The sequence below is a fragment of the Bos indicus genome, chromosome 9 (genome assembly GCF_029378745.1).
Source record: "Bos indicus isolate NIAB-ARS_2022 breed Sahiwal x Tharparkar chromosome 9, NIAB-ARS_B.indTharparkar_mat_pri_1.0, whole genome shotgun sequence".
Taxonomy (NCBI): domain Eukaryota; kingdom Metazoa; phylum Chordata; class Mammalia; order Artiodactyla; family Bovidae; genus Bos; species Bos indicus.
Genome location: NC_091768.1, coordinates 79,813,934 through 79,840,974, shown reverse-complemented (window position 1 = coordinate 79,840,974; position 27,041 = coordinate 79,813,934). Strand labels below are relative to the sequence as shown.

Genomic DNA, 27,041 nt, shown 5'->3' with positions numbered 1-27,041 from the left:
ATTTCCAAAGGGGTATGGATGAAAAGTACAAATTTTAAGTAGCCAAAAAACAAACAAATAAACCCCGAAAAAAGGGTGGAAAAAAGTGAAACGCTTACCTCTCATTCTAGTCCACTTGAGGGCTATCACTAGTTTCTAGGGCACCCTTCTAGTCACACAAAAATATGCATGTTTTCAGATCAGTGTATGTATGTAATAATAAAGAAATGTACTTTGCTAAGAAATCTGTGTTCTTGCCTAAATCAAAATCTCTGGTCAAACTCCTCACTCTGTGGAGAAGGCATACTTCAGCATATGTGTTGTTAATATATTAAGATTTTGCTAATGGTAATATGTCTGCATACTGTACTGTTCTGTGCATTTTTCACGTAATATGCCTTAGCAATAATTCCAGATTAAAATATATAAATCTGCCTTGTTCTTTTTAATGGGTATATATAATGGTGTTCTATTACATACATGAACACACATTTTATAATGCTATCCATCACTGAGGACATTTAGGTTGTTTCCAATCTTCTGCTATAGCTAATACCAGCAAATAATCTTATACAGTGTATACATATATATGTATGAATTTATTTATAGGAAAAATTATATAACTGCAAAGTCAAGAGACATACAAATTTAAATTGACCAATTCAACAACTATGTTTTGCTTGATTTAAAAAATGCTAACAAAATATGTATATGTGTGTGTGCATAGTAGCTCAGTCCTGTCCAACTCTTTTCAGCCCCAGGGACTCTAGCCCACCAGGCTCCTCTGTCCATGGAATTTTCCAGGCAAGAATACTGGAGTGGGTTGCCACTTCCTCCTCCATGGGATCTTCCTGACCCAGGGATCAAACCCATGTCTCCTGGGTCTCCTGCACTGACAGGGTGATTCTTACCACTGTGCCACCTGGGAAGGCCTAACAAAATTTATTAAGTTATAAACTTATGACATAATTCTCCCATTAGACTTGAACTTTCGAAGGCAAATAATTACACAAAATAATTTTTTTTTTAAACTTAGAATGCAAGATTCGACAGGGCTCTTTAGAAACTACCTAGTGAAGTCCAGGCAGTTGAAGCAGCTGAGCATAAAAACAAAGGTAGGTGACTACATATATTTTTCACACAGATTTTAAGAAAAAAAGAGTAAGTTGACAACTCTTCACATATAATCTGGATATCAATGTCACTTCTTACTAAGTAATTTGTGTTTCTGAGCATATTAATCCTCCTAACAAACCTCTTTCTCTATGGAGAAGGCAAAGTTTCCTTGGTCAGCATCCTGCATTAATTTTTAAATGCTTCCTTGCACATCTCCAGATTATTAAGTAGGCAATATTACTTAACAAGAACAAAAGAGAATTTACAGAGATAATCTATTATGTATTATGTGTGTGTGTGTGTTAAGCTGCTTCAGTCATATCCGACTCTTTGTGACTCCATGGACTGTAGACTGCCAGGCTTGTCTGTCCGTGGGATTCTCCAGATAAGAACACTGGAGTTGGTTGCCATTTCCTCCTCCAGGGGATCTTCTGGACGCTGGGATCGAACCTGCGTCTCTTATGTCTCCTGCATTGGCATGTGGGTTTTATACCACTAGCGTCACCTGGGAAGACCATTATGTATTATAATAAAATTTTATTTGAGTGATACGAAAAAAAGAAAACCCCACAAATAGTCTGCATTTATTAAGAACTCTGATCAGAGTCATTCAACCAAAGCTTGAACTGACAGTATAGGCTGCTCAACAAGTCTTACGCAGCAGTGAGAAAACACAGCTTCTCATCTGTCTCCATGTATAGGGACCAAGGCCTATGTTCTTGGCAGTTACCATGACATGTTCCTGTGGGGGCCTAGCAGAGGCTCAACTAAGTGTATAAACACCAGTTAAATTAGTAAGAATGGTTTTTAGTTTATGTTAATTTATTTTTTTTTAATGCCCTAAGCTACTTATTTTTCCTTCTTACCTCAATTTGTAAAGGTTTCACTTGTTATTTTGCAAACTGGTTGTAGCCTGTTATACTACAATATGTTGGAGTGATGTCACCATAAAAACAATCCTAGGGAAGGCAGAAGTGTGTTGGAAATTTCTATCACTGACAAAAAGGAAATGTTAACAAGTAACTTCTGGCTAATTTTTTTTAGCAGATGGTTTTTACACAGCCTATTTGATGAGTTTATATACACTTAAAAATTAAATACTTTATGACTTCTAATTAAGTACTAAATTGTTCTCCTGACTGCATGGTGTAGGAATTCTAGAAAAAGAGAAATGAGTGTTGGTAAGAAAACTCGAGAAGATGATGCAAGAAGTATAATTAAACAAAACTCTGAATGGCATTAACATTTGAAGAGGCAGTGAAAGAGAAAGACATGGTAACTACGAGGAACACTGTAAGCAAATGTAGGAACAGTGGGTTGAGTAAACTTCAGAATAATCATGGAAAATAGTGCTGACAGAAACAGTCAGGCCAGAATACAAAACACTGTGAAGGCTGGACAGCAGAGCTCAAATGCAGTCCTTCTGTCACTTAAAAGAACAACAATAAAAGAGCTAGGTTTTTGATCTAGATATGAGGTGAGCTGCCTTTATAATTATAAGGTTTGCATTAATTCTAAATTAATTTTTCATCTATTTAGACTTACTACTGAGATGTTCTTCCTCGATATTTACAGACTGTAGAAAGCGTATTTCAAGAGAAGGAAAAAACGGTAGGCTGTATGACCTCTATCTGATAGAACACAGCGGTAAAAGCACAAAGAGCCAAACACTTGGCTGTTTAATCACTAAACCCGCCCTCCTTGCACCCTCTTTGCTTTTCTGTGGAAGAACTAAACACTGTATATTAGTACATACTATTCTTTGCAGCTATCTTAAGGATTTCCCTTTGATAAAAGTACATCCTGGACCTTTATATGAGAGAAAGTAAATCATTCTTGAAGTGAGTAAGAAGGGAAACATCTGCTATATTTATAAACTGACAATGTTATTTCATTTTCTATTGGGTAACCATGAACTAATTTTTTAAAACTGTTTTAAATGTAATAGAAAAATTTGCCAGCAAACAGGTTATTTCCATATCTAAGCCAATCTTAAGGAGAAAAATATTATGAGAAATGTAGGTTTTAATCTGATAGAACTTTAGTTTTTCAGAGGAAGGGAAATAGAAGGGAGGTGACAAAAACATGAAATCCGAAAGACTTGGGTTCCAATTCTAGGACTGTCACTTATTAGCTATGCTAGTATGTATATTTTTTCAGGATAATGGCTTTTCTTTAGTTTGAAAATTAGGGATACCACTATCTAATATAGTTCTGTTATAGTTCTGTTAGCGTAAGTTTATGAAATAGCCACAATAACTATTTAAGTCTGTAAGAACATATACCTGATGCCTTAAAGCAATTCTAAGATTTTCAATTTTATGCCTCATGCTAAAGAACATAAGTGGGGAAAAAAAAATAAGGCTAATGCCACATTTAAATGGATCGAAATGAACTATTTATGCCAGAAAACTTCCTAAAATAAATAGAAGACTACTTCTTGATATCTATCTTTATGTCTGGATATTCTAAGCAGGAGTCTGTTAGTTTGAATATATGAAATTCATGTTCTATCACCTCCGTTGTACAAAAACAGACACAAAGTTTGTGTCTGTTCTGTCCTATGAACCATTGTCATATGGTTCAACCTGTTACAACCCTCCTACTAGAAGTATACTTTCCATCTCATATGTTTGATTATAGACATCCTGTAAATATGTAAAAATGGCAACCCACTCCAGTATTCTTGCCTAGGAAACCCCATGGACAAAGTCTGAGCCTGGTGGGTGACAGTCCATGGGGTCGCAAAGAGTCGGACAAGACTTAGCAGCGGAGCACACAATGTAAATATATGCATATATGCCTCTACCATAACTCTGCCCTAAGACACACTGAGCAACAATACCCTTAGTCAATCTTTTTGTAAGGTCAATGCCTTATCCACAACTCTGACACTTGTCCTGATTCACAAAATAATTTTAAGTGTTCATTAACTTGCTATTAAATATCCTTTCTTTGGCACACAAATAGGAAGGAAGGTTATAAAAAAAGGAAGCTAATTTGCTGAACACTGATTTTATGTTACTTTTTCCTCTTTAATAATTGAAACAACTATAAGAAGTATGATTAATTTCATTTTGAAAGAGGAAAAACCTAGAGAGAGAAAAGATGGTAACAGCAGAGTTTGTGGTCTAACAAGGAGTAGAAACTAGTAACAAATACTATGTGATTCCCAAGTGCATTTTATTTTCACTTTGTCCTTCTGTGAGGATGACTGTTGGAGGCTCTAGGTCAGTGTTTAAACTTACTAGTATATTCGAGCAGTATTTATCGAAGGCAAATACATCTAAGTATGTAGCTGGTTTTGCTTAGTTCATTCTACAACGGAAATACTGAACATTCCTGAGAGATAATAAAATATTTAAAACAATGTTCCATGAAATTTTACTTACAAAACTAATGCAAATTGGTCTATTAATGCCATTACATAGACCATAACGCAATGAAAAGTCAGGCAGGGTAAAATTTAGAGAATGATGATACAAAAGAGATCAGCATTAAAACAACCATGTTCATCAATATGCTTAAGACAAAAATGTTTGTGGTATTTATAGATGATATGAAGTTGAAAGTTTTAAAATAGAAGGGAAGAGAAAAATAGGAGGGAAGAGACTAATCACACACCTACAGTGGTCAAAATAGAAAACTTAAATGTTGTTCAACTCATGCAAAATAACCTAAACGGTTTGGGTAAACAGAAGCTGAAAATCTGGAAGTCAATGAAGTAACGGTGAATAACAGAAATAGTAGAAAGCAAGGCTCAAAGGCAACTTTTATTCTATTAAACATTTTGAAATATATATTTTACTACCATAGATTACTCATAGACTGAGATAAAAGTAAAAGTTTAAAAACAATTTTTGGAAAAAAATTTTATTAAAGTTAAGCTTTATTTAAATTACGGTTTTAAACGCCCTTCTATTTGGAAGTACAGGTGATTCTCTGTCAACAATACAAGAAAACAAAGGAGTAGCTGTCTGCAACTTTAAACAATTTATCTACTGACACTGACTTATTCTTGGAAACTAGTTTTGTCAGATTATTTTTTTCTATGAAAACAAGGTATATAGTACTAATTTTGGAGAAGGCAATGGCACCCCACTCCAGTACTCTTGCCTGGAAAATCCCATGGATGGAGGAGCCTGGTAGGCTTCAGACCATGGGGTCGCGAAGAGTTGCACACGACTGAGTGACTTCACTTTCACTTTTCCCTTTCATGCATTGGAGAAGGAAATGGCAACCCACTCCAGTGTTCTTGCCTGGAGAATCCCAGGGACGGGGGAGTCTGGTGGGCCGCCGTCTATGGGGTCGCACAGAGTCGGACACGACTGAAGCGACTTAGCAGCAGCAGTACTAATTTATCCAAAGAGTAGATATCACTTTGGTGGTTTATTTTTAGACATGTTTGTAATATTAAACAAACAAACCTGAAACCCCTCCTTTCACTTGTCTGTGCTACTGAGATTCTGTGCCTCAAAGCCGGCTCCTTCACCAATAATACCCATATTGAGGGTAGAGGCAGGGTCTTAGGGAAATGAGTCAAGAGAAAAATGGATCTTGTGATCATAGTAGGAGTCTGACTGACACTCCTATAAATAAGACCCACTCACTTCAGTGCTATTCTTGAACAGCAGTGAAAAGGAAAGAAAGGGAGGGGAAGAAAAAGAAAAGGGAAACACACACGAAAAGTACAGACACTATGAGGCCCGGTGGTGGTGGTACAAGTTGTATCTGACTCTTTTGCAACCCCATGGACTTAGCTCACCAGGCTCCTCTGTCCATGGGATTTCCTATACTGGAGTGGGTTGCCATTTCTCCACGGGATATCCCAAGCCAGGAATGGAACCTGGGTCTCCAGCTTGGCGGGCAGATTTTTTACCACTGAGCCACCAGGGACACTATAGACATACAGACACTATAGACATAGACACTATACTTATTAATAAAATATATAGTAAATAGTAATCAATTACACATAAATATTCTGTCATTTAAAAAAAAATTAAAATACAACTAGTATTAAAATTTCAATGAACACAATATTGTAAAGCAAATATCTTTCAATTTAAAAAATACATAAATTAAAAACACTTCAGTGAAAAGGATTCTTTTTGTGGGTTCAAGTGGAATTTAAAGACCACTTTGTGCTTTAGGACCATCATTATGAGGCAAAAATAAGATAAGAGGAGCAGTTGTTATTTATGAAAGGAAGAGTTCAAACCTGTTAAGTTTCAACTTCCTACCTGTGCTGTGAGGCACTTCTGCTGGGGTATTAGCTGGAGCGTGGGCACCGGGGGGAATCTGGATTCCAGTATAGCCGCTCGATGGCATGTTGCTTGGGTCATATGTGGAAGATGACGGCTGAAGTGGCTGAGTGGGCAGAGAGGTGGCTCCAGCATCTTCATTTTCCTCAACATCTACTATATGATATACATGAAATGTTAAACGAGGTCCAGACAGTTCTTGATTTATGGTTTTGTCTTTTTTTTAAAACGGTAGTGTAAAAGTGATATGGTTTTGGTAGAAACTATACTTTAAATTTTTATCTTTTCCCAGGCAGCGGTAAGTGGTATAGTATTCTCTTTGATGCTGGGCAGTGGGAGCCACAGCTCCCAGTCAGCCACGAGATCACAAAAGTAAATAACTGATACACTCACAACCATTCTCTTTTTCACTTTCAGTATACTAGTCAATAAATTACATGAGATACTCAACACTGTATTACAAAATAGACTTTGTGCTAGATGATTCTGCCCAGCTGTAGGTTAAGGTGGGCTGGGCTAAGCGATGATGTTCAGTAAGGTACGTTATAAAATGCATTTCAAATCATAGTTATTTCAAATTTATGATGGGTTTATCAGGATATTACCCCATTGTAAGTTGAGGAAATCTGTATTTTGAAATAAGAATGCCAAATATTCTTCTGATATATGAACATGACAGACCTTCAAGTGCAATTCTATTTAATACAGTTGATATGCAGCTTCTCTTAAAATAATTGTTTTAACTTTTTCCTTTTCTTACAATACTTAGTTGTCCCTGGCAATATGAATAACATTTCTTTAAATTAATACTTTCCAACTCTGTAAGATCTATGCATATATTATATTTTTCTTAAAAGTAAATTCTTTAAACTCATTCTTAAAATTTATGGGAAAAAAAGGACTTTTCAGCAAAACATACCACATTTATGCTTTCCCTAAGAGCTCTATTTTCTGACAGCTGCCTTTTACTCAAGATTTATTGTTTACTAGCTATTAAATGATTACCTGTGTGTTTGTCATTCAACAAATTAATCAACAAAAACAAAGGAATGAAATTTCACATTGAGCTGTCTATGTAGAAAGGAGTAATAAAGAGTTAGCCACTTTTGGGAATTTTACTAAGTGAACTTGTAGATGTTATATATATTAACATAATTTGTTCCCATATTAGAGAACTCTAACACAAACATCCTGGGAAGGAAAAAAACAAACAAACATAAAGACACTGGAGAGTGAACAAAGGACACTTAGAGAGTTTGGACAGACATGCACACTCTGCTATATTTAAAATGGATAACTAACAAGGACCTACTGTGTAGCACATGGAACTCTGCTCAATGTTACGTGGCAGCCAAGATGCGAGGGGAGTATGGCGGAGAAGGGACACATGTACATACATGGCTGAGACTCTTCCTTGTTCACATGAAATTATCACAACATTGTTAATGAGCTCCACCCCAATACAAAATAAAATGTTACCAAAAAAAAAAAAAAAAGTTGGTAGAAATTAGAATGAAGATGAGCCCTGACAGAAGAAATCTCACCAGGGAAGGTTTGCTTTCATGTCACTTTTCACCTGAGGGCACCCAAAAGTCTATGCAAAAAAAGGAGTTGCAGAGAAGTGAGCCTTGAAATGCTTGTATGAACCTCAACTAAATACCTATATGGCCCTTAAATTATGCAGGCAGACTCAGGGAAGGGTCTAAGGAGCCCTGAAGAAAGCAACAGCCTTAAAGCTGAAACAAAAGAGGGGCAGTTTAGGCAAGTTAATTGTCTGCTAGAACAAGAATCAAGACTTTGCAAAGGAAGATAATTGAATGCAGAGGAGCTACAAAGGTTATCAATAACAAAAATCAGAGATACAGGGGGAGGGGAGAGGATGAAAATGTGACCAGATGCAGGTGAAAAAGAGACACAGGAAAAGACCCTGATGTGACCCAGATATTGAAATTAGTGGAAAATAACTCTAAAGCAAATACTATAAATAAGTTCAAGGCCATGGAGAAAAATGTAGTCATAATGAAAAAAAAAAAAAAAGAAGAAAACCTCAAAATTACCTTCATTAGTTTTTATTGCTGAAGTATAGGTTAATGTTGACCATTTAAAAAGAATACCATTTTGCAGATACTGAAAGCAAGTGGATGTGGAAACTCAAGGGTTTGAATGTTAACAGATTCCCCTTCAGCTAAGCCTAAATTTTTCCTAGAATGCTTTTTTGTATCAATTGTATGACTTCCTTCTGTACTTTTAGACAATATGGTAATACAGTACTGTTCAAAAATAAGAATATTTTTTTTTCTTTTCCTCTAAACTAACAAAGGTACAGTATTTATTTTTTGGCTGCACTGCACAGCATATACAATTTTAGTTTCCCAACCGGGGACTGAACACATGTCCCCTGCATTGGAAGCTCAGTGGAAGCTTCTACTGGACCATGAGGGGAGTTCCTAGTATCTATTATTTTTTACTAGCTTTACTAGACTTATAGAACAACAGAAAATTAGACTTTTATTAAACATAGTATCTTTTATACCTAGAATATCTTGTAAAATTTAATAATACAAGGAATACAATGCTACATTGAGAAAAAGAAAAATCAGTTTTAAAGAAAAGGTTTTGAATACGTATTCAGATTTCATGACATCCTCTTTTAGACCCATAAGCCATTTCTAAGCAGACACTGTTAGATGTTACGACATTAACACCTAATTATGACACCAGGCCACATTTTAAATTATTTAATAGGTTGAAAAGTATATAGTGAAAATATTCTCTTTTATATTTTAAAGGATTATTAGTATTCTATAGCTAACAATTTTGTACTACCCAGAAGCTCTATAAAATGGAATGAAAATAATGAATAAAAACTACAAACTCAGTTTAAGCTAATTTTGGGAAATTAAAACAAAAATTATATAGTATGTACTTAATAATCTACAATATTATAGAGGACCTAAAATAACCATTTCAGAACAAAAGAGACCATGATAATGATCAAAATGTAACACTTCCTACTTTCAAGAGAAAATAAAATTTTTAAGATGAGAGAAGTCATTGATCCTCAGAGTACATGAAAAACAAATTGATCATTAGGTATTTCAATGTGTCTAGAATGACACCTCTGAAATACTACTGAAGAGTATAATGATATGTTTAAAACAACAAAGATTTTTTCATTTTCTTTTTTTAAAGATATTTTCATTTTCAATGTGTATTTAAGAATTGAGACATAAATCAAATGTCTGAAATTATGAATATTACATGTCTTTTTACATTTACTACACGTATGTGTATGTACCTTACTTAAAATAACAGAAGTGCCTCTGCTTCAGTTTCTAATCTAATAGGATTAGTAAAGGTGAAGAAAGGCTGGTTCCATCTTTGCTTTTAATTCTTAAGCAATCCATTCTCCCTGGGTTATCCAATATTTAATTTAGGTTCCCTTCTTCCTTTTAAACTGACAACTCCAAAATATCACTTTTAGCCTAGACCTTTCTTTTGAAATCTTGGGTAGAATATCTAATTGCCCTTGAACTTCTTCAAGGAGTAATCACATTAACATCTCACCAGAAACCAAACTGCTGGCCCTTGATCTTGGATTTTCCAGACTCCATAACTGTGAGAAAATAAATACCCTTTGTTTAAGCCGTTCAGTCTATGGTACTTTGCTGCGGCAGCCCTAGCAGGCTAAGCCAACAGGAGACAGGAGGAGGAAATAAAGACGGTAAGGTAGGTCGGTGCCATATCATGGTGAGTCTTGCCTGTTAGGCTAAGGATCTCAGATCTTTTCTTTTGGACAACTGGAAATGACTAGTTGTTCTGTACAAAGCAGTACTGACATAAAACATTCTGACTATGGACAGCATTAAAGCAGGGAGAAAAGTATGCAAAACATTCCAAAATATTAAATGAAAAAGTGAGAAATAAAGTTGTGGCAATAAACTTTAAAAAATCCAATTTCACTGTTGTGATGTAAATAAGCCCAAAACTTAATCATGCTGTAGAACAGTCAACTTTAAACACTTAATAACAACTTAGTATTACAGTATACACGCTGTAGTGTTAGTAAAAAGAGCATAGGACTTAAGAGTAAGAACTCCATTTCTGGTTCCCTTCTCTGTGGGTCTATGAAATCTGGACAGCTAAAACTTGAAACCTCAGTTTCCTCTTTTGCAAACAAGAATAACATCAAGTGTCAAAGATTTCTGAGGGTGTGCTATATATAAAAGGCTATCTAAAGATTAAACAAGTGTTCTTCAGAAATAGCAAAAAATTCACTTGAAATGCTATATGAAAGCTTGCATTCTAGAAGAGTTGCAAGAGTTTACACGTAGTAGCTACATGTACAACTATGGTGCTGCTTTTTTTAACTGAATGGTATTATAAAATTCTAAATAGACCTCTTAAGTGAATGCATAAATAAGCCAACCACCCAGATGCATCAATAGAACAGTGTGTATATTACCAACTGTGTTAACAAAGTGAGGATATATATTCCTATTTACTAGTAATTTATTAAAAAATAATTTCCATAAAGATATACAAAATACTAAAAAAATATTTACTTCTTTTGGTTTCAGTAGAATCTGGGATAATAAAGACTATGGTGGAAATGAGAAATTCACTCAATATTTTTTACATACTCTATTACAAATTTTGTGTAAGTATTACCTACCCCCCCTTCCCCCTCCAAAACTCACCTTATTAAAAAATAAGTTTTCAGTTTTCTCTATGGATTGGAAACATTTTATAGATTACGAAAGGACCACCTGTCCCATGTAGCAGTGAAATCTGATCAGATGCAGGAGAAAACCAAGCCATTCTGTTGTTGACACAAACAGATATTGAGCAGTTTTGCCTTAATTTTTCACTTGTCCCTAAGTTTATAATTTCACACCTGATTTTGGACCTGATGAAGGAAATAAAATGGTTTCCAAAAATTCTGAATAATAATATATTGAACAGTTATGATTCCACTAAATCATTTCACTTATATAAATACATACCATTATCTTCTTCAATCCCAACAGGCCCTGCTTGAGGAGTCTCTCCATTCTTTAAACAATTATGAATATATGTTGCCTTCCACCTTGCATACTTTCTGTGTTTCACATTCTAAAAGAAATATTTTTATGTCAATGTTAGGCTGCAGTAAAGAAGTCAAATAAAACTATACATTATGATGACCGATATCATACTTCCAGATAAAACCTATTTTTGCATGGTACAGCTCTGGAATATTCTGGCAATCTCCCCACCTCATCACTGGATTCTACCAACTGCCTAGGGCATGACAAACTTTGTGAAAAGCCATCTTCCTCAAGACACATAACTAGTTCTCTTTTAAGGTTTCATGTTTCAGAAAAGGACTACAATGGAACTATGGGAGTGTCCCTCCAACGAACTTGCAACTCTTAATGCGTAGGAGAGAGAGGTCAAATGGAATTTAAAATTAAATATAAGAGAAAACAACAATTTTTACTAAAGAGGGAAAAATTATCTGTACAAATCTACAAAAACTAAGATGCTATAGTGGCCAAAGCAAACACATGAACAACTGACTGACAGCTAGGCAAACTTTACCTTTTAACTTGTGTTATTTAACAGCTCTAAACATCTTTTACCTCAGTTCTAAAAAGGGGGAAATAATACATCACAGGGTCGCTGGAAAGAGAACTGGAAATCAGTGAAAAACCTGCTAGTTACCTCTTGTTTCTTAATATTTTTTCTATAGTCATGGATCAGTGGTATTGCTATCACCTGGGAGCCTGTTAGAAATGCACTCTTCAAGTCCAACTGAGACCCACTGAACCAAAATACTCTATCAAGAGACCCTTCCCCCCCTCTGGTGATTTGTATGTACAGGAAAGCTGGAGAAGGCACATGACTTTGTCATGTTGAAAACAATTGTAATTAGCCTGTTGTAAAGATCCATTAAGTCATTAATAACTACAAGTACTGCATACGGTCCAGATACTCAGTTGAGTATTCTGTAATGTGAGATTCTTTACATATTGCTATAGATAAGTGCGTCTCTGTAGCTAAAACGGTAAAGAATCTGCCTGTGATGCAGGAGACCCAGGTTCGATCCCTGGGTCGGAAAGATCCCCTGGAGAGGGAATGGCAACCCACTCCAGTATTCTTGCCTGGACGATTCCGTGGACAGAAGAGCCTGGCGGGCTACAGTCCGTGGGGTCGCAAAGAGTCGAACATGACTGAGTGACTAACACTACACCACACCATCAACTAGCAGTATTGGTGTCTGTGTACTCGGTCGCTCAGTCAGAAGAGACTCTTTGTGACCCCATGGACTGTAGTCCGCCAGGCCCCTCTGCCCATGGGATTTCCCGGCAGGAATACTGAAGTGGGTTGCTATTTCCTGCTACAGGGGATCTTCCTGGCCAGGGATCAAACCTGTCTGGCATCTCCTGCATTGGCAGGCAAATTCTTTACCACTGTGCCACTTGGGAAGCCCTAGGTAAGTAGTATATAAAAACCTAAAAAAAAGTAACCCTCCAAATGACTGAACTTGCATATTTAATTTTTCTTCTCTTAATAATTATCTCATATATTCAATTCCTTAAAAAGTTCCATACTTTGATTCTAATTTTCTTCCAGGTACAATTATATTTTGCTCCACTTCACAAAGAAGCTTTTCAGAAGCATCCATATTTAAAGTCTTCAGTTTTTTATCATTCAATTCACTCCAGGGGATCTTTCCTGTTCTGTGCCCACGCATGGCAGTCTCTACCTTACTTAATTTTAAGTAGTCAGTTCGACTGAGGAATTGCTCTTGCTAACGTCACCAAAAGCCTATTCCACACGCTAGTAAATCCAACCAACACTTTCAGGCATCATTTTACCAAACTTGTCAGCAGCATATTAAACATGAGACCATCCAAACTTTGTGAAACATTCTATTTCTGGTTTTATGACACTATATTCTGTTTTCCCTAACATCTTTCTGGCTGCTAATCCTTTATCTGATCTCCAAATAACCCTAAGTACCCTGTCCAAGCAGAGACTGTAATTTGGTGGGCTAAATCAATGCTGACTCATACAATTTTAAATATGAATTATATTTTCCACATAATTCAATACTAGAAAAGGCACAGAAAATCCAAATTCTTAACTTCTTGTTTAAAAAATGGAAGCTCTAATAACATTAGGGCCATATTTATTTGGTACTAATAATCCTAGTAGAGTTCATTTGCTACTAATTATCCTAGTAAAGTACCAAACAAGAAGTTAAGAATTTGGATTTTCTGTGCCTTTTCTAGTATTGAATTATGTGGAAAATATACTTCATATTTAAAACTGTATGAGTCAGTAGAGGCAACCCCTTGCAGATGATGCACTAATGTTCAGATTTGTCTGTTCTCTCTATACTACCACCCCGCTCCCTCACCTCCCTCTCTAGTTCACATACCCTTATCAGTTGTCATTTATTATCTCACCGTGGGCTGTCTTCATCCATTGTACTTCCTGCCAGATTCCTGCAGGCCTCAGGACTCATGTCTTACAGCTTATTTTCTTACCTCTCCATACTCATTCTCATGGTTTTAAATACTACCTTCATCTTTATTCCTAAATTTATATATCTAGCTAGAATTTGCTTCTGACAAATATCCAGAGACTACACCTGGATGTCTCATGTACAACTCAAAGTAACTTGTCCCCAACTGTTCTCTTGACCCACCCCCCAACTCCTTCCTCCACAGAATTTCATTCTCCCAGGTCAGAAGTCTTTGGGAATTAAGTTTTGCACCTTTCGCTTACCCTGTGTCTCTCTACTGACTCCCTCATCTAATTTATCAGGACCCCAGTTGATTATGCTTCTGATAACTATCTAGAACTGGTCTTATCTCCCCATTTTCTCTGTAACAGCCCCTTAATCTGCCTCCTTTCTTGTATTCTTGCCTTATCCCCAGTACACCTCTATCATTCAGTCTTCAGAGTAGAATGATCTTTCAAGATATAAATCGATTCATGTCAGTTTTTTTAATGGCTTCCAGTGTACTTAAAATACAAAACAAACTTTAACTCTAGCTACAGATCCTACTTTACTTGGTTCCTGACTGTTCAATTTCCTCTAATGTTCTTATCTATTCACTTGCCACAAACAAGCTACCCTGGCAGCTTTTTTTCTGTTCCTAAACACATGGGTCCCACTGTATTCCCTCTGCCTTTTCCCCTTTTCTCATCTAGCTAACTCTTAAGCTCATTCTTCATATATCAGAATGAACATCATTTCCTCTGAAATCTTCTCCTGATTTCCCCAAAATTTTCTCGTATTTTAGAAAACATTATTTACCACAATTTAGTTGCATTTTATATGTATGTTTATGAAGCCCCCTAGACCACAACAGGCATATTCTAAAATATAAGCTCTTCAAAGGTAGGATCTATGTCTGTCTGTTGTTAATGACACATTAAGCACTTAGTTTGGTGACTAGCATACAGTAGCTGCCCAACAAATACATGCATCTCAGATATATGATAGCTTAAATGATTAGGATGGCAGTTATTCTGTTTAATATACAGATTTATTATTTGTGGTGGCAAAGGAGAAGGCAATGGCACCCCACTCCAGTACTCTTGCCTGGAAAATCCCATGGATGGAGGAGCCTGGTAGGCTGCAGTCCATGGGGTTGCTGAGGGTCTGACATGACTGAGCAATTTCACTTTCTCTTTTCACTTTCATGCACTGGAGAAGGAAATGGCAACCCACTCCAGTGTTCTTGCCTGGAGAATCCCAGGGACAGGGGAGCCTGGTGGGCTGCCATCTATGGGGTCACACAGAGTCGGACACGACTGAAGCGACTCGTCCGCAGCAGCAGCAGTGACTACTAAGTTTAGGATGTTCAGTTAAATTTACTATATACTTAGGTAGAATGTTATGAAATATTCAGTGTTTGACTATTTTTGACATATAGAAATAGCATTATCATCTGGTTCAACTTTTCCCCCCCTCCACTCCCATTCTTTCAGAATAAGCAATGTCTGCTAAATAAAACATGGAGTTTCCTCATTAGTTTCACTGTTTCAAAATCCTGAACAATAGGGACTGAAGCTCTGCAAAGAGTGAATTCGTCCCACACTTAAAAATCTCTAGGTTTGCATGTTTTCTTGAATTAAGTATCTGTAAAATAACATTATTTTAAAACTTTTACTATTAACCTATACTTCAGCAAATAAGTTAATATATTATTTCTGTTTTTAGGGAACTAATCATCTTGTTATGGATATAGAATTAAAATATAAATGAGAATTACTATACAAAATAGAGTAGTGAGGGAGTACTACAGATTTTCTTGGAGTAAGTAAAGCAAAGAGTTCCCCGAATGAAGAAAAAAACAGGAATAAAGGATAAATGGTAAAGCAAAAAGTACTTCAGTTTGGTCTTGCAGGACGGATATGATGTGAAAAAATGGTAGAAAGCAATAAGACTATTCTATGGAGAAGTATAAGCAAAGTCAGAAAGGCAGAAACATACAAGGTGGACAGGGAATGAGGGAAAAGAAATAAATTTTGCCATGGGTATAAGATATATATTAGAGACTACTGGAGTAAGTAAGCTAAATTCAAGATAGGATTAAAATCTTGGACAAAAATGTTTAGTCTATAGGTTATAAGTAGGGAAATCCACTAGACCATTCAGGTATGACCTAAATCAAATCCCTTACAATTATACAGTGGAAGTGACAAAGAGATTCAAGCAATCAGATCTGACAGACAGAGTGCCTGAAGAACTATGGATGGAGGTTCATGACACTGTAAAGGAGGGAGTGATCAAGACCATCCCCAAGAAAAAGAAATGCAAAAAGGCAAAATGGTTGTCTGAGGAGGTCTTACAAATAGCTGAGAAAAGAAGAGAAGCTAAAAGAAAAGGAGAAAAGAAAAGATATATCTATTCGAATGCAGAGTTCCAAAGAATCACAAGGAGAAATAAGAAAGGTTTCCTCAGTGATCAATGCAAAGAAATAGAGGAAAACAACAGAATGGGAAAGACTAGAGATGTCTTCAAGAAAATTAGAGATACCAAGGGAACATTTCAGGCAAAGACAGGCACAACAAAGGACAGAAATGGTAGGGACCTAACAGAAGCAGAAGGTATTAAGAAGATGTGGCAAGAATACACAGAACTGTACAAAAAAGATCTTCACAACCCAGATAATCATGATGGTATGATCACTCACCTACAGCTAGCCATCCTGGAATGCGAAGTGAACTGTGCCTGAGGAAGCATCACTATGAACAAAGCTAGTGGAGGTGATGGAATTCCAGCTGAGCTATTTCAAATCCTAAAAGATGATGCTGTGAAAGTGCTGCACTCAATATGCCAGCAAATTTGGAAAACTCAGCAGTGGCCATGGGACTGGAAAAGATCAGCTTTCATTCCAATCCCAAAGAAAGGCAATGCCAAAGAATGTTCAAACCACCACACAATTGCACTCATTTCACGCACTAGCAGAGTAATGCTCAAAATTTTCCAAGCTAGGCTTCAACAGTATGTGAACTGTGAACTTCCAGATATTCAAGCTGGATTTAGAAAAGGCAGAGGAACCAGAGATCAAACTGCGAACATCCGTTGGATGACAGAAAAAGCAAGAGAATACCAGAAAAACATCTACTTCTGCTTTATTGACTACGCCAAAGCCTTTGTGTGGATCACAACAAACTGTGGAAAATTCAAGAGAAGGGATATCAGACCACCTTACCTGCCTCCTGAGAAATCTGTATGCAGGTCAAGAAGCAACAGTTAGAACTAGACATGGAACAACGGATCGGTTCCAAATTGGGAAAGGAATACATCAAGGCTGTATATTGTCACCCTGCTTATTTAACTTCTATGCACAATACATCATGCAAAATGCTGGGCTGGATGAAGCACAAGCTGGAATCAAGACTGCAGGGAGAAGTACCAATGACCTCAGATATGTAGACAATGCCACCCTTATGGCAGAAATCAAAGAAGAACTAAAGAGCCTCTTGATGAAAGTGAAAGAGGACAGTGAAAAAGCTGGCTTAAAACTCAACATTCAAAAAACTAAGATCATGGCATCTGGTCCCATCACTTCATGGCAATTAGATGGGGAAACAATGGAATCAGTGACAGACTTTATTTTGGGGGGCTCCAAAATCACTGCAGATGGTGATTGCAGCCATGAAATTAAAAGATGCTTGCTCCTGGAAAGAAAAGCTATGACCAACCTAGACAGCATATTAAAAAGCAGAGACATAACTTTGCCAACAAAGGTTCATCTAGTCAAGGCTATGGTTTTTCCAGTAGTCATGTATGGATGTGAGAGTTGGACTATAAAGAAAGCTGAGTGTCGAAGAACTGATGCTTTTGAAGTGCGGTGTTGGAGAAAACTCTTGAGAGTCCCTTGGATTGGAAGAAGATCCAAGCAGTCAATCCTCAAGGAAATTAGTTCTAATTATTCATTGGAAGGACTGATGTTCAAGGTGAAACTCCAGTACTTTGGCCATCTGATATGAAGAGTTGACTCATATGAAAAGACCCTGATGCTGGGAAAGATTGAAGGCAGGAGGAGAAGGGGATGACAGAGGATGAGATGGTTGGATGGCATCACCGACTCAATGGACCTGAGTTTGAAAAAGCTCCGGGAGTTGGTGATAGACAGGGGAGCCTGGAGTGCTACAGTCCATGGGGTCGCAAAGAGTCTGACACGACTGAGCTACTGAACTAACTGTAGGTTATAAAGCACTTTCACATGTTGTCCCTTTAACTAGTCCTTACCATAACCATGAAATTTAAGCAGGTTACGTTTTACTCACACTAAGGCTCTGAGACATTAAAGCCTGAATCATTGTAAAATACAGATTAACCCAGCATTCAAAGCCTTCCACTTTATGGACATGGCTTAAGTCTCATTTCCTACCCTTACCCTCACTCCAATTGGGATTCTGTCTCATTTTCAGTCTTTTCTCATGCTATTCTTCCTCTCATGAGAGAGGTTTCCTCTTAAGATGTCAAAAGTCTCCTCCTCTCTGAGGCTCATATTCCCATGACACCCTGATTCCCAGGAAGTCCACAGGTATCTGGCATTTACTCAAGTCACTTACCATGCTAAGTGCTAGCAATAATGAGATGAACTGTTAGCCATGTGCTTTGGAGTCCAATGTGAAAATCAGGCAATAACTCCCATCATTAAATGTGATACCTGAATTATCTAAAGTCCATAATATTTTCTTCATGTTTTTCTCTTAGGAATCTATAATTCCATCATCATAGAAATGAGAAAGTGGCATTACAAAAGTAAAATGACTTACCCAAGGCCACACTAGCAGTCAACTCAGCTATCCCATTTCAAGGTGCTCTGGTTAGCTACAATTAGCAAAATGCAATTTGCAATTTAGACAGGAATATATAAAATACAGAAAAATGGGCTTTTAAATAGTCAAAGGTTAGATACTTAATGTGTGTTTATACGGGACATATTTTGGTAAATAGAATCACTTTGAAAGTAAATGAATAAATTGCTTAGGAGAATTAAATTACTTTCTTTTGGAATCTTTTTAAAATGAGACATATTTTCTTTGGCTTGAAATAATTTAAAATTGTCTAAAGACTTAGTTAAGCAAGTAGTATTGTAATGATTTTAGAAGGTTCCTTCATTCCTAATTTCATAGTATGAATAGTATAGAGATATTTAAACCATCTTGGGTTCCTTCATTAGTATGTGAGATTTAAAAAATATTAACCAGAAATGGGTTCATTTTAATAAATACAGTAAAAAAAACTCCTCCAAAGCAGATAAATCAATACAATAGTTTAATTTTTAATCCCCACTATTTCCAAGATGCCTCTAGAAACTGGTGCTTACAGTTTGAGCAGATTTTGGCAGTTGTAATGCAAAGCTAATTCACTTTTCAATTGTTTTAAAATAAATGATGCTAAATATAAAACAGTATTTGAAAAGGAGAATTTCAAGATGTTAATATTTTTGAAATCTTTTAACTCTTTTGGCTGACTACAGACATCCTTTCAGGGAAATAGTAATTACCAAAAAAAAAAAAAAATTTCTTTTCTTTTTTTTTAAACTTTTGTCCCTGGCCTTTAAGTTCCTGTTTTGTGATTAGGCTGATGAGTCGCTGATATCTGTAAATTTTGGCCACTGGAGTCAGCAGTGGTTAAACAAGAATTTTCATTTATTTTTAAATCACTTGCACTTGCTATACTGAAGAATGATTGGTAGCAAACACCAATCATATGTTATAAGGGGGGTTCTCAAATCTGGTGCACACAAAAATCATATTAGGGTATAATAAAAAATAAACTCCTGGTCTAAACTATAGAAAATCTGATATAAATCATTCTCCACCAGGAAACCAAAAAGCCACTTTGAAAGAAAATGCTTTATATTATCTGTCTACAATTGTTCCTCTTGAACCCATCCTATGCAAGTTTTATCTCCAGTATGCACTGGAATTGCTTTTGTCAAGGTTGAGGATTACTCCTCTCTTGCTAAATTCAAAGCTTAAATCTCATCTTACTTGTTCCCACCAGCATGGAAAGTGGAGTACTTTGACCTCTTTGCAATTCCTTTACATTGGTTTCCTGGTTCTTAAGGTCTTTCGGTGCTCTGTGCCTTGCTAGGTGTTCCTTTTCAGTCCTTCATATGGATTTGATTCTTTCTCATCTCCAGGTGGGGAGTGCCACAGCATTCAGTTCTTGGACAAATTTTCAAAACTTTGACCTTGACTATCTCTTCCTGTCTAACGGCTTTAAATACGATGTGACAACTCTCAAATTCATATCCTCTGCTCAGACCTCTCTTTTGAACGCCAGGATGTATAATTCAGCTCAGCACTTCACTTGTATATTTGATAGCTCAAAACACCCAAAGTTCAAAACTGATTTTAGATCTTCCTCTACCAAATTTGTTCCTCCACAAGTCAGTAAACGCCTTGTTGTTTTTGTTGTTCAGGCCCAAAACTCTGAAGTTATTTTTAAGCCCCTGATTTCTCATATTCTACCAATGAATCTTTTAAATTCTGTCAGCTCTACATTCAAAATATATCTCGAGTCTAACCACTACTCATAATGTTTTCTATCGCAAATTCTGGTCTGAGCCACCACTGCCCTCACTTCATTAATAATATACTGATAGGTCTCCCTATTTTCACCCTGTCCATTATAATGTAATAATACTTTAAACACAGCAGTCAAATTCAATCAATTATGTTTGAACTCCCTGCCCACCTCCTCACCTCCCTCCATTCCTCTCACTCTCGATTCAGCTACATTGTCTTTCTTGTTATGTCTTGAACTTTAATGGGTAACTCTGCTGTTCACAAATCTTGGCACTTTTTGTCTCTTCCTGGAACATCTGTATGATTCATTTCATTATCTTCTTCAGAGCTTCGTTTCCATGTTGTCTTCTTAGTGAGACCTTTCCCAAATACCTTATTTAAACTGAACTTCCTATCCCCACCATGAGAGACTTCCCATGATGTTTATCTGACACACTAAACATTTATTTGTTTAATGTCTATCCTTACCAGAGAAATGTGATTCCTATGATGTCAGGGATTTAATCCACTGCTGTATTACTAGTGCCTAGAATGGTGTCTAGAATATAGTAGAGATTAACAAATATTTGGTGAATGAATGAATGGAGAGCAGATTCTGGAATCCATGTTTTTTTAAAATCAAGTACCGCAAATGATTCTGAAGCTGGTTGTCCTAGAATGGCATTTTGCTAATGAATACATGTGAACATTAAACTTGAGTGCACAGGTTGACTTGGGCTTCCAAGGAAAAGTCAGGGGATAGGGTTAAGGGTATCCTTGAAACTCCCTAAGTTATATGCAAAAAAGCAATACACGTATGGATGGAAGATTGGTCACAGTTTTCATAACATTTCGAAGTAGTTAGCGACATGAAAGAAAGTAAAAATCTCTAACTTGGTGACAACATCACAGATAATACATCTGTACCCTTAGGCCCACAATTCTCCCAAGTATCAGTCAGTTCAGTCGCTCAGTCATGTCTGACTCTTTGCAACCCCACGGACCGCAGCATGCCAGGCCTCCCTGTCCATAACCAGCTCCCAGAGTTTACCCAAACTCATGTCCATTGAGTTGGTGATGCCATCCAACCATCTCATCCTCTGTCATCCCCTTCGCCTCCTGCCTTCAATCTTTCCCTGCATCAGAGTTTTTTCAAATGAGTCAGCTCTTTGCGTGAGGTGGCCAAAGTATTAGAGTTTCAGCTTCAACATCAGTCCTTACAATGAATACTCAGGACTGATCTCCTTTAGGATGGACTGGTTGGATCTCTGCAGTTGAAGAGTCTTCTCCAACACCATAGTTCAAAAGCCTCAATTCTTCAGCGTTCAGCTTACTTTATAGTCCAACTCTCACATTCATACACGACTACTGAAAAAACCATAGCCTTGACTAGACAGACCTTTGTTGCCAAAGTAATGTCTCTGCTCTTTAATATGGTCTCTAGGTTGGTCATAACTTTCCTTCTAAGGAGTAAGCGTCTCTTAATTTCATGGCTACAGTCACCATCTGCAATGATTTTGGAGCCCCAAAAAATAAAGTCAGCCACTGTTTTCCAGTTTCTCCATCTATTTGCCATGAAGTGATGGGACTGGATGCCATGATCTTCCAAGTATATTATACACAAAAAATTAGGGCTATATATAACTCCTATTAACATTGGACATAGCACAATGAGAATCACTTTAAAAGTACATATTCAACAAATTTACTATCACAATGATTCAAATATTGAAGTTTATAATCACAAATTACACATTTCATGTAGATTTATTCAAAATTTTACGCCTTTTTATTTTTCAAAGCAACTAGAATTTTACAAAAAAAAAACAACAAAAATGAGAGTAAAACTGTAGCAAAAAATCTTAACTAAAATGCACATTTAAATTTACTCTATTTTTTACAATATTTGGAATGTATACTCCAATTAGCCAAAAGATATCCAAAGTCGGCTTTCCTGGTAGCTCTGCTAGTACAGAATCCGCCTGCAATACAGGAGATCCTGGTTCGATTCCTGGGTCAAGAATGTCCCCTGGAGAAGGGATATACCGCTCACTCCAGTATTCTTGGGCTTCCCTGGTAGCTCAGCTGATAAAGAATCTGCCCGCAATGAGGGAGATCTGGGTTCGATCCCTGGGTTGGGAAGACAGCCTGGAGGAGGGCATGGCAACCTAGTCCAGTATTCTTGCCTGGAGAATCCCCAGGGACAGAGGAATCTGCCCACAATGAGGGAGACCTGGGTTGGATCCCTGGGTTGGGAAGATCCCTTGGGGAAGGGAAAGGCTACCCACACCAGTATTCTTTCTGCCCTGGAGACTTCCAAGGACTGTACAGTCCATGGGGTCGCAAATAATCTGACATGACTTTCACTTTCTACTTTCATCCAAAGAAGGTATGAGCATTAATCATATAAAACCTAGTCCACCAGGGCAAGAAAAGAAGCTAATATCTTTTTTTGGGGAAAAAAAAACCTCTCTCTCTCTATATATACAGATATATATGTTTTCAGAAGTAATTTATTTTATATAATTTCATTAAGCTGGGAGAAAAGTTTTTAAGACTAGTACAGAATCTTTCACTCAGATCACCCAATTGTTTACATTTTATCAATCTACTTACATATGCCTGACTTCTTAGTATGCAAAATGTTAACTGCATTTTTATCAGTACTAATTTAAGTCACTCTGCCCTCTTACCCTTTCATTAAGCATTTTCCAAGATGAAGGACAATCTCATAGACAATGGTTATTAAAATCAGGAAATTTAACACTTACACAAGAGTACTATCTGATACACAGTCCCAATTAATTTTATAAATGGCCCAGTGATGTCCTTGGTAGTTCCTCCCTTGGGTCTATTTTTAATAACTTAAAAAGCAAACCTGATTTAGTTGTCAGGTCTTTTCAGCCTTTGATCCAGACAGCCTTTGTTATTAGTGTTTCTGGACACTGACATTTCAGTTTGGATTTGTCTGACGTTTCCTTATGATTAGGTTCAGGTTGTGAGATGTTTGTCTTTCTTATTTCAACTCATTAGGAGGCACACAGTATTAGTTGGTCCCGTTACTGGCTGTATTAGGTTTGACGACTTGGTTAAGGTGGTATCAGACAGCTTTCTCCATTACTAGCTTAATATTTTTCCTTTTAAACTTAATAAATAATTTGAGGGGGAGATATTTAGATACTAACATAAACATCTTGTTCTTCACCAAATTTTCTACCTACTAGTTTTAAACCCCATGAATGATTTCTAACTTTATTGTTATTTCTCTACTTCTCTACTTATTAGTCATAACTTTACTGTAAGAAGCTTTCTCTATCCTTTCATTATTTATTTATTTCATTGTATGCTTCAGTAGGGAGCCATGAATTCTTACTTTTCAATGGGTTACCTATTAAGACCATATTTTGGTAGTCAAATTGTCCCTGATACAGACAGTAGGAACACTTTCAAGTTGGCTTCTGGATCTTTCTGATATGTGCTTGTGATTATGTGAACCACTTCTTTATTTTCTGGCAGAATAAGAAGGCCCAGCTTCATCTAGGACTTTCCCTGACCCAGCCCAAGATTCAGTTCTGTGAGCCCTGAAGGGTATTTAGAATCCAAACTCAGGCACTACACGTGCTCACTGTTATTGATGCATCATTGCTTCTAGGTCCTTTCAGTACAGAGATATGGATATTATGTTTTATGCGCATGTATACACAAATCTATGTATATACACTGCATGTACATAAACACAGTTATTGTCTATACACATATTTATATATATATAACTATTTAAATACATATTCTAGTTTGCCTTATTTGTATAATATATTTAAAAGCATGGGTTAATATGGACATCGCCAATTCGAATCCAACACTATAACACAATCTAGTCTTCTCCCATCCCCTAATGTACCTTCCTTTCCCAGAAGTTAGAAACCCGGCTCCCTCAATATATTTACTCAATTGCACAATTCTTGAATACAGAGTATGCAGTTTTAGAACTGCCAACCAAATACTATCAAGAAAAACCAAACCTACTAATAATAGTTCAATATTCAGCATTTTTTTGGTGTGGTAAAATTGATATACCTTGCTATGTACAAATCTTAAGTGTATATAGTTGGCTGAGTTTTGACAAAAAGATTCATAAGTGTATAATGTATTCTTATCAAAATACAACACACACCAAAATACTAATTTTCTTCACTAGAATAAAGTTAAATATTGTAATACTTTATATGAAGCGAATCATACAGTTTGTATTCTTCTGTTTTTTTTTTTTTGCTCAGCATAACGTCTACAAAATTGAAGCATGTTTTAGGGTACGTCAGTAGCACCTTTTCATACCTTAATAGAAGCACAATTTATTTATCAGTTCCTCTGTTGGTGGACATTTGGGTTGTTTCCAGCTTTAGGCTATTATGAATAAAGTTCCTATGAGCACTCTTGAACAAGTCTTTTCTGGATATGTTTTCATTTCTCTTGGATAAACACTGAGGAATGGCTGGATAAAAGGTAGGTGGATGTTTAACTTTATAAAAATCAGCCAAATCTTTTCCCAAAGTGGTTATTACATCTAACATTTTCACCAAGCAATATATGAAAGCTCTTGTTTGCACATTCTAGTCAATATTTGAGATGTGGCCAGTCTTTATTCATTTTAGTTAATCTGTTTTTAAACTATTTATCCACCAATGACTGAGAGGAGCATGTTAAAATCTCCAACTATAATTAGGATTTTTTATATTTTTTCTTTATTTCTATCACTTTTTTTTCATAAAGTTTTAAAGTCTTACGAGATACACAGACATTTATAACTGGTATCTTCTTAATGAACTGTAACAACTGATGAACAAAATGGCCCATTTTACCTCTAGTAAAACACCTTAAAATTTACCTTATCTAATATGACCACTTCCAATCTTTCTAACTTAGTATATTTACATTGATTATTTTTTCATCATTTCATTTTCAAAATAAGGATGTCTCTTATAAATAGTATAAAGTTAAGGCTTGCTCTTTTATAAATCTCTACTTTTAATTTGGAGTGTTATTTCATTTACATTTATAGTATGTACTCATACAGCTGTATGTAGGCTTAAAATTTGCCATTTGTTTTATATTAGTCCTATCTATTCCTGTTTCTCCCTATTCCCTTTCTCTGCTCTCTTTTGGGTTTACCAAATATATATATGTATAGTTACAATGATTTTTACTTAAACAGGCATATATTTATTTAAAGAAATGAAGAAAAAATATATAGTTTTATGTATCAATATTATACACTATATCATTATACTTTATTCCTTCCTATAAATTCAAGTTGTCATCTAGAATCATTTTCTTTCATCCTGAAAAGCTTCCTTTCTGCTGTTCTTTAGTTCTTTATTGCAGAACTTCTAGTCATGAATTAATTGATTTAAAAATGCCTTTTATTTTACCTTCATTATTTGAAGGTATTCAGTTCAGTTCAGTCGCTCAGTCGTGTCTGACTCTGCCACCCATGAACCGCAGCACGCCAGGCCTCCCTGTCCATCACCAACTCCCGGAGTTCACCCAGACTCACATCCATCGAGTCGGTGATGCCATCTAGCCATCTCATCCTCTGTCATCCCCTTCTCCTCCTGCAACCAATCCTTCCTAGCATCAGGGTCTTTTCCAATGAATTAACTCTTTGCATGAGGTGGCCAAAGTACTGGAGTGTCAGCTTCAGCATCAGTCCTTTCATTGAACACCCAGGACTGATCCCCTTTAGGATGGACTGGTTGGATCTCCTTGCAGCTGAAGGGACTCTCAAGAGTCTTCCCCAACACCACAGTTCAAAAGCATCAATTCTTCGGCGCTCAGCTTTCTTCACAGTCCAACTCTCACATCCATACATGACCACTGGAAAAACCATAGCCTTGACTAGATGGACCTTTGTTGGCAAAGTAACGTCTCTGCTTTTGAATATGCTATCTGGGTTGGTCATAACTTTCCTTCCAAGGAGTAAGCGTCTTTTAATTTCATGGCTGCAATCACCATCTGCAGTGATTTTGGAGCCCATAAAAATAAAGTCTGACACTGTTTCCACTGTTTCCCCATCTATTTCCCATGAAGTCATGGGAACAGATGCCATGATCTTCGTTTTCTGAATGTTGAGCTTTAAGCCAACTTTTTCACTCTCCACTTTCACTTTCATCAAGAGGCTTTTTAGTTCCTTTTCACTTTCTACCATAAGGGTGGTATCATCTACATATCTGAGGTTATTGATATTTCTCCTGGCAATCTAGATTCCGGCTTGTGCTTCACCCAGCCCAGCGTTTCTCAAGATGTACTCTGCATAGGAGTTAAATAAGCAGGGTGACAATATACAGCCTTGACGTACTCCTTTTCCTATTTGGAGTATTACCTTCATTATTTGCTTTGCTCTACATAGAATTCTGAGTTGTCAGGGTTTTTTGCTCATTTTTTTTTTTTTTCAGTACTTTCAGTTCAGTTCACTCAGTCACGTCTGACTCTTTGCAACCCCTCTCTGCAGCACGCCAGGCTTCCCTGTCCATCACCAACCCCCGGAGCTTACCCAAACTCATGTCCATCGAGTTGGTGATGCCATCCAACCATCTCATCCTTTGTTGTCCCCTTCTCCTCCTGCCTTCAATCTTTCCCAGCATC

At 36.6% G+C, this 27,041-nt stretch overlaps 1 protein-coding gene across 2 annotated transcripts in view; it reads right to left on the bottom strand.

The window, feature by feature from the left end:
• Nucleotides 1–27,041, bottom strand: part of VTA1 (vesicle trafficking 1) — a 70,498-nt gene that overhangs the window by 9,194 nt on the left and 34,263 nt on the right. Inside the window, exons 5-6 of one of the 2 annotated variants that reach the window (XM_019967513.2) lie at nucleotides 11,366–11,474; nucleotides 6,339–6,512 (exon numbers count right to left, since the gene is read on the bottom strand). In XM_019967513.2, coding sequence (XP_019823072.2) covers nucleotides 6,339–6,512; nucleotides 11,366–11,474 — 283 coding nt within the window. Of the gene's footprint in view, nucleotides 1–6,338; nucleotides 6,516–11,365; nucleotides 11,475–27,041 lie in introns of both variants that reach the window. The other variant, XM_019967511.2, reaches the window with a different exon arrangement.